Source organism: Dipodomys ordii, unplaced genomic scaffold (assembly GCF_000151885.1).
Source record: "Dipodomys ordii isolate 6190 unplaced genomic scaffold, Dord_2.0 Scaffold19, whole genome shotgun sequence".
Lineage (NCBI taxonomy): Eukaryota > Metazoa > Chordata > Mammalia > Rodentia > Heteromyidae > Dipodomys > Dipodomys ordii.
The window spans coordinates 13,732,085-13,740,324 of NW_012267235.1; the positions used below are offsets into that span (position 1 = coordinate 13,732,085).

Genomic DNA, 8,240 nt, shown 5'->3' on the forward strand with positions numbered 1-8,240 from the left:
ATGCTTGGGGACATTCATTATTTTATGACCTCATGATTTTGTGGCCTGTGTCTTGATATTAGTCTCTGACACTGTCTGTTCTTTGTTGTCTGTTCTCCTAGGAGCAAAGAATAATTGATGCCTGATGATTTCTATGACTAGACTAAGGTGCAGTTTTCTCTGGGGTTCTTGGCAGAATAGTATTTTGTGCATTCACATGTTTGGCCATGTGGGAAGATTTCCTTGCATCACCCACTATATCATTGCTTTGTGTGGAACAGGATGTTTAGGGGTTGGCCTATAGCCGTCATGTGGCCCTTCTTTGGGGAACTATTGCTCTGGAATCACAGTGGAAACCTATACCTTGTAGGAAGTTCATATGCATGTGCATGTGCACACATGTATATCCCCTCCACCCACTGTTTGTATTATCCCCACCTTTGGTCCACCCAGACCTGAGCTCTTCCCTGCCCTAGAGTTCCTGCCCAAGGTGATATAGACTACACACTTACATTCCAAAATGAAGAATTCAAAGGTAGAAAGGCCTCATGAGACCACAGCAAGGCTGAGACCCAGCAGGATAAACATCCAGTTTTCTAGCTACATGTCTTGCAACTGGGGCATGAAGTGAGATGCAATAAGCTTGGGCAGCCCTGACCATACATGGTCTTGTTGGCTGTGGCCCACAGAGTATCTCTGCTAGGGTATCTCTTCTTGCTGCCTCTGGCTTTCTCATCAGAAGTTCCATATTTCCTGGATTCATCAGTTTTTGTCTCTCTGATTGCATCTTTTACTTCATGTCCACAGCTTCATGCATTAACTTCTCAGAGAGATTCCCTACAGATGTGTGTGTGTGTGTGTGTGTGTGTGTGTGTGTGTGTGTGTTTGTGTACATGTGTACCAGTCCTGAGGTTTGAACTCAGGGCCTGGCCAGTGTTACTGAATTTTTTTTTCACACAAGACTAGTGCTCTACCATTTGAGCCACAGCTCTACTTCGGGCCTTTTGGTGATTAATTAGAGATAAGAGTCTCAGGGACTTTACCATCTTGGAACTGTAATTCTCAGATCTCAGCCTGATGTGTAGCTAGCTAGAATTACAGGCCTGAGTCACTAGCACCTGGCTCCCTATGGGGATTTTAACCCTAGTACATACTGCCTGGTCTCCCAGGGTTTCTTGTGAAATCTTGATAGATTCATTCATGACCTTCTACCTTACATGCCTGCAAAATCAGCCTCACATATGCAATACCAAGGTTCACCACCAGTAGGGGCTGTTGTCAGTTATCAGATTACAGCTGCTGTGGCTTCTGAATGTCTGAACAGCTAAATGTGGAGCAGCCTGAGGTCACAGATGCCTAGCAGTGTTCTGTTCTCTGGGGGAAAGTCTCAAATGGGTGTATATCCTTAAGGCTACCATGGGTGAAGCCTGGCCACTTCCTGGGATGGCTTCAGGGCTGTCTTTTTAGTGGTATCAATATCTTCAGTAGCCACATTTTCTTTGGCCCAACATTACCTTTGCTTATTTTCTGGCCTAACTACATGTTTTACCAATCTTTTCACTTTGCTCTTCTTCTCTTTTTAAATTTTTTATTGTTATTATAAAGGTGATGTACAGAGATGTTACAGTTGCATAAGTCAGATAGAGTCCATTTCTTTTTGGCAATGCTGCCTCTTCCCTTGCTGTTTCTCAGTTGTCCCTCCCATCCCAGTCACAAGTAGTATAGTTCATTTTCAACATAGTGTACAGTAAGTATCACTGCTGCATTTATTCTCCTGTTGTGCCTCCGTTTCCCCCAAAAAGCAGATAAAGGAAAAAAACAGAACAAAACGGAAAGAAAACAGCAAAAGGGAAAAAATGCTCTTGTTTTTGTTTCCTGGACTTTATTTTGATAAATATTATTTTGTATGATCATATGCACATAAGCATTAAGCCTTTCTGTTCCTCTCCTAAAAATGTCCTTCTTTGGTCTCTATGTGTGTGAATGCCTCACTGTAAATAGGCCAGAAGCAGCCACGAGTAACCATGCCACAGATGGAGCACTGGGCTCTTTCTGAATTTCATACCAGTTTTATCTGTCTGTCATGTGCAGTGGAAGGGAGGGTAGTCAATGGGGGCTCCAGGGCAGTGACTAAGTGGAGAGGGACAGAAGGTCAACTTTTGCTTTTGAATCCTGGGTGGGATTAGTATGTGTGTGTTAGGCTTTGCTCTCATGAGTTGAAGACAATAATTAATTGAATCTGTAATGTGATTGAGTCTTTTGTAATGTCATGATTCATTGGAATCATGGTTGTGTCACCAAAGATGGATGACAGTCAATTAGTTCCCAACTACTAGCCTATCCCTGGATACTTGTGCCATTTTGCCCTGGTCAGTGACACGGGAAAGAATTTCAGGCCCAGAAATGCAATAGATATGTTAAGGCCCTAGCAAAGCTGTATTCAGCAAGTGCAGAAAAAGCAAAGACACTTTTCCTAGGCGAAGTGCTAGCCCTGAGCAGAATGCAATGAGCCTGCTAGCAGCAGGGGTTAAACTCTAAAGTTAGGGAGTGGCTTAGCTTTAACATTCCTTTAGATTGGAAATGCTTCCTTATTCTGAGAAAGGGGTGCATGTCTTGTTGTTACAAAGTTTTGATGTTTCCGCTTTGGCTCTGACACATTAAGCCTTGGTCAGTTTTTCCTAAATCAGACATATATGTTCCAAAGACCCACATTTAGTAAAAAAAGGACCAACACTTAACATGTCAGAGCCAGAGTGGGAACATCAAAACATTGTAACAACAATGAGATGTGTACCCTTATTAAGAACCTTGGTGCTATTTCTGAGATTATTTTGCTCAAGGCTAGTGCTCTATCACTTGATGCAAAACTCAACTTCTGGCTTTTTGGTAGTTTATTGGAGATAAGAGTCTCATAGACTTTCTCCTGCATGGGCTGGCTTTGAACTGCAATCCTCAGACATTAGCCTTCATAGTAGCTAGAATTACAGGTATGAGCCACCAGCACCTGGCATCATATTAACAAAGTTTCAGTTAACACCCACCATGTGACAGGTACTGTTGGAGGAACAAAAAAGGAAGTGGTAGCAGGACATTCATGGCTCCTTTCCTTAAATGCCACTGTGTAGTGTGGAGGAGACAAGCAGTGAATCTGCAGGGATAATATCACATGTTGAGTCCTGGGATCAGGCAAGAGTGACCCAGGATGATAAAACAGCATGTGGCCCTGCTACCTAAGCCTAATGGAGGACATGGAACCACTTTCCAAAGGAGGAGAACTCTCAACTAAGACTAAGATTCCATCCCCAAGCAGGCTTCTTCTCCATCCTTCTTCTGACTCCGAGAATCAATTTCAAATCCCAAATACACAACTGAATCAATAGAAAAGCCAAGTCTAGCATGGCCAGCAGGAAAGGCTCACATCCCCCACTTCTTTCCTTGTTCTGATTGAGAAACACAGAGAGCCAGATGCTCTGTGCATCAGCAAACTGCAGCTGCATGTTTTTCCTTTCACTGGAATCCAAGTGGTGCCCTTCTCGAGTTCTAGGCATTGACTAAATATTTTAGGTTGAAATACTCAAAGAACAAACATGGTGATACACTTGTAAGAAGCCTTGAGAGGAATCTTGCCATCTCCTGGACATCCTTGAGATGCTGGTGTCTCACCTGTACCTGCTGTTACTTCTTGGCCTGTGAGAGCTAGGCGGGCCATCTGTGTAGTAGCCCTAGCCCTTGACATGCAACACCCAGCAAAGGTTCATCCATAACTCTAGAGCTGGAAGGAAACTCAGCAAATTGTCTATGGGTGGAGAAACTGAGTCCCCAAGCAAGGCCAGGAAGAACCAGCACTCAAATATAAGTGCTGAGATTTCAGATGCTGAGCTTTCAGGATCTCTCTGAGTCTCAACTCTTCTCCAAGAGTTCCCTGATCAGGTGAGGATGGATCTCATTCAGGGCTTGGTACAATTGGTCTTTGCAGGTCCAATTCCAGGACCGGCTGAAACTGAACAGCTTCCGCATCTGGGCTGGGCTGGTGGCCTCAGCCCGTACCTGCTCATACTGTTCCTCACTCAGTATCTGTCCATGCAGCAGGTCCAAGACTGAGTCCACGGATGTCACTCGGTTCACAAGCTGCTTCCGATGCCTGTCCACAAAGTGTGGCAAGGCCAGGCTACCTGAGGATAAAGATGAAGCTGGGAATAAGCAAAGAAAGTCTCCCTCTTTCTCTATTTGTGATTCCTACTTCCCTCATGCCAGCACCCGGCCTGGCATTCTGCCTCATCAGGAGGAAGGAGGGGTTCATGATGGGGAATTGAGGTTGTGAGTGGGGAATGCTAGGACCTTCATGGACAGAAGCAATAGCAATGGGGTAGAACTCTGTCCACCCCCAGCATGTACCTCTCCAGCCCATCCCTGGAAGGCTGGTGATAAGTGGAGCCCCTTTCTGCCCTCTTCTCTCCCTTCTAGGACTTTATGCAGCACTGGCAAAACTACGGACTTCTGTGTCCTCAGAGATCTGTTACTGACCTTTGGGGGCTGGAGGTACTAGAGTACTTGGTGATCTGAGATCTCCTGGAAGGAAAGAGAGATGAAGAAACTTGTATAAATTTGTTAGTTACAGACACATGATACACCTTGAAACTCCCAGCCACCTCTGAGATGCAAGCTTCAGACCAATTCTGATAGAATTGTAAGGGCTGGAAGGACCTTAAGACATCATGTAGGCAGATCGCTTCTATGTGCAAGTGGCAACCTGAACACCAAAGGCTTTCATCATAAACTAACAAAGAGAGAAGATAGCTGAGTGAGCAATAGAAATTTTTCCTACATTAGGCTGGGAAGGTGGCTCAGTGGTAGAGCACTTGCCTTGCACGCCTGAGGCCCTGGGTTCGATTCCTCAGTACCACATAAGCAAAAAGAAAAAAAGCCGGGAGTGGCGCTGTGGCTCAAGTGGTAGAGCGCTAGCCTTGAGCTGAAGAGCTGAGGGACAGCGCCCAGGCCCAGATTTCAGGCCCCACTACCGGAACCCCCAAAATATTTCCTATAGCATCTCTAAAATCCACTTGATTTTATCTTATTTTAGAATGAACAGGTAGAGAACACATGAGTTTTCTTGCTAGCCATTGTAAACTATTTGACCCCTTATTCTTAGCAGAAAGCTACCTCCTTGTCCTTGTTTCATCTTCTATATTCACATGCCTAATATGTGTGTCTACAGTTTGATTTCAGAGTCAAGAGAAAGAGTACCTTAGCAAACAGGACTAACAAAAGGGTTTTAATAAAAAGTAAAAAATTTAAAAAGCAACAGTAACAACAAATACTGAGAGGAAAGGATGATGGAGATCAGGGTTACCCTGTGAACAAGCCCTGAGAGTTTGAACACCGCCTAAATTCAGCGTGACCTAACAGTACAAGGAAGTGGGCACAAGGATCCTAAACTGTGATAGGAGCCCTGGATCGTCATGATGCAGGGAGGAGGGGGCCTTCCTATCACTGCTTACTAAACCAACTTGGTCCACTTTGATTTATATGTAAAATACAGCAGAGAATGTGATAGCTGATTGGGTGGCTATGTAATCACCCAATCTCAATTAAGAAAAAAGTGAGAGAAGGGATGGGTTAGGAGCGATGGGTGACAATGTTGTCAGACAACTTGTATTCATATACTGTTTTGTAGAATGGGAACTGCTTTGTATAACTAAAGATAATAATAAAAATTTAAGATAAAGAATTAAAAATGAAAAAATACAGGAAGAAGGAAAGATGCTTGACAGATGGAGAGACATAAGGGAGGCCATTGTCCCTGTTTTTTTTTTTGTAGTATTAGTAGGTTCTTTCTTTAGCATTAGTGAGTTCTGTCTTCTCATCAGCTAAATATGATAATACACATCACAGTCCTGTCCCTCCCACTCACTGACTCTGTGTCTTCCAACCCTGAACTCTATGGACTTGTTCCAGGTTTACCTGGTTTCAGCAAGGTCTCCCATATTAGAGTCCTATTTTTCTTTTCTTCCATTTTCAGCCTGATTGCTGAGTCCAGCTCACTAACAGAGATCTCAGAGAAGAGCTGGGATACTCCAGGGCTCCGATAGCACAGCTCCAGTTCCTAAAGAATGAGAGAGTACCATGTGAGAAGCTAGTACTCATCCTACCAGGTTCTTTCTCCTTTGCCACCTTCTTGGTGCTGATCAACCTCCCAAACACTGCAGTCAGGAGCCATCTTCAGACCACATGTTCTGAATCAGAAGGATGAGGACACAGCTGGGCACCACATTGTCCAATCAGGGATCATGTTGAATCATATGCTCACATATCCTAAGGCAGAAGCTTCTCTACCATGTTGCAGGAGCCCGATTCTTCCAACTTCCCACTGAATCCATGTTGTCTTGTCTCCACCTCATACCCTCACTCCTAATGTATCCTACCCTCAACTAGTTTACAATAAACCAGAAATTCACATTCATTATCTTTCCTAAGTTACAGTAAAAGCAAATCTCTTGCTTTCCAACAACTCTAAAAGATACCCCTTTCCAGTTTCCTCAAACTCAATAATAGCACAGGCATCTCCTTTGCATTCAACTTTCAAGTCTTAGCATCATCCTTGACATCTTCCCTTTTCTTGTAATAGCAGTTAATTTGCCCTGTGCTATTGCCTCTACCTCCATAATAAGTTTAGACACCTGTTACAAAGCCTCATCATCCTTTAGGGTTGGGTAATTCCTTGTGTTGCAATTCCCCTAAATCTGCCAACTTTCCTGCTTGTCTTTGCTGTCCAGGCAACCCACCATCAGTTTTCATCTGTGATATCACAATGGTGTTTTGAATTTTCCTCTACTTCTACAACTGTCTATTCATCAACCAGACTCCAGACACTCAAGGCATCTTTGTTTTTCTGGCACTGGATTTTGTTATGTTGCTAAGACTAGCCTCAGCCTCCAAGTGCTGAGATTATAAACATGTACCACCATGCTTGTCTAGCTTGGTGGACCATTAAGAAAGTACTGTGCTTGAATTTGGTACCCTGGGTATTGTGTATATATGTTCAGCTGAACTAGGGAAGGGAAGGGAAACAGCAAAACTGTGACACAAAGGACAAAGGGGGAACAGTATTACTCACAAGACAATCTGTTGGAAATCATCTGTATAACTTGTGGGTGAGGGCAGGAGGAAAAGAGGGAGAAAAATGAGGGTTAACATTAGACAAGAAATGTAATCAGTACCTTATTTATGAAACTGTAACCCCTCTGTATATCACCTTGGCAAAAACAAATTTAAAAAAGTAAAGAAGGTCTTGTTTGATCATGTTTAGTACCTTTTTAAGGACTTAAAATTGCATTTAATACAAAATACAAATTGCATACCAGGGTCAATTGGACCAATGAGCCCTGTGAGCTCTTCCTTTGGACTCCATCTTTTGGTATATGTACTAGTCTCTTCCACACTAGCACCTTTCATTTCTTTATCACTGATAAGTTCAAACTTGTTCTCGTACCGGTGCTTTTGAATACATCTTTTCATCATGAGAAACTCTACTATAAATCACCTAATGGACAAGTGCTGTTGTTGTTTTTTTTAAATTATTTTTTAAAAATAAAACCTTTTTAGTCTCAATTCAAGTGATATTTCAGAGGTGCATTCCCTTACCACCCTGACTATGTTACTCAATTCATTGCCTCCATGTTCTACTTCACATCATTAGGTGTTACTGTGCTTCATCAGGCTGCAGCCTTTGGAAGTGGATGGCTTCTGCCTGATATGTTGGGTAAGACTGGTTTTCTGATACTTCAACATCCTTCCTTATCTTTTATTCTACTCCTGACCCTTGCCTTTCATTTATCTTTTTTGCGGTTTCTGTGGTTTATTTAAGCACAAATAAAGGTGTATGTGAGCTATCTTTTCATTTTCCTCACTGTTCAGCCTGGCATTGGGATTGGTGGCTCTGATGGCCAGCTGTGCTGCTCTTTCCATGATGGCTTTTTGGTTCTTGGGCATTCTCAGTGCACTAAGACTCATTGCACATGAGCAGCATTTCCAGCTCCTTGAAGTTGTGGACCAGGAACTTCTGGTATCCACTGGGCAGCATGTGCTTTGTTTTCTTGTTGCTCCCATAACCAATATTGGGCATCAAGATGTGGCCTTGAATCTCCTCCGCAACCTGTTGTCAATGCCCCTGGGTTTCTATCAGTTACGCTTGATCTTGACCGGTGATGGATGAACTTCTCGGTCCTCTTTGTGATGATCTTGGACCTCACCTGAGGTCTGAG

The 8,240-nt window shown here is 43.3% G+C and overlaps 1 protein-coding gene and 1 pseudogene across 1 annotated transcript in view; both read right to left on the reverse strand.

The window, feature by feature from the left end:
• Positions 1-3,296: 3,296 nt before the first annotated feature.
• The window catches only part of LOC105983308 (NACHT, LRR and PYD domains-containing protein 1-like), a 28,211-nt gene continuing 23,267 nt past the window's right edge, over positions 3,297-8,240 (reverse strand). The window contains exons 13-15 of the mRNA XM_013013144.1: positions 5,941-6,082; positions 4,504-4,548; positions 3,297-4,151 (exon numbers count right to left, since the gene is read on the reverse strand). Coding sequence (XP_012868598.1) covers positions 3,880-4,151; positions 4,504-4,548; positions 5,941-6,082 — 459 coding nt within the window. The 3' untranslated portion in view covers positions 3,297-3,879. The remainder of the gene's footprint in view (positions 4,152-4,503; positions 4,549-5,940; positions 6,083-8,240) is intronic.
• The window catches only part of LOC105983215, a 2,131-nt pseudogene continuing 1,700 nt past the window's right edge, over positions 7,810-8,240 (reverse strand).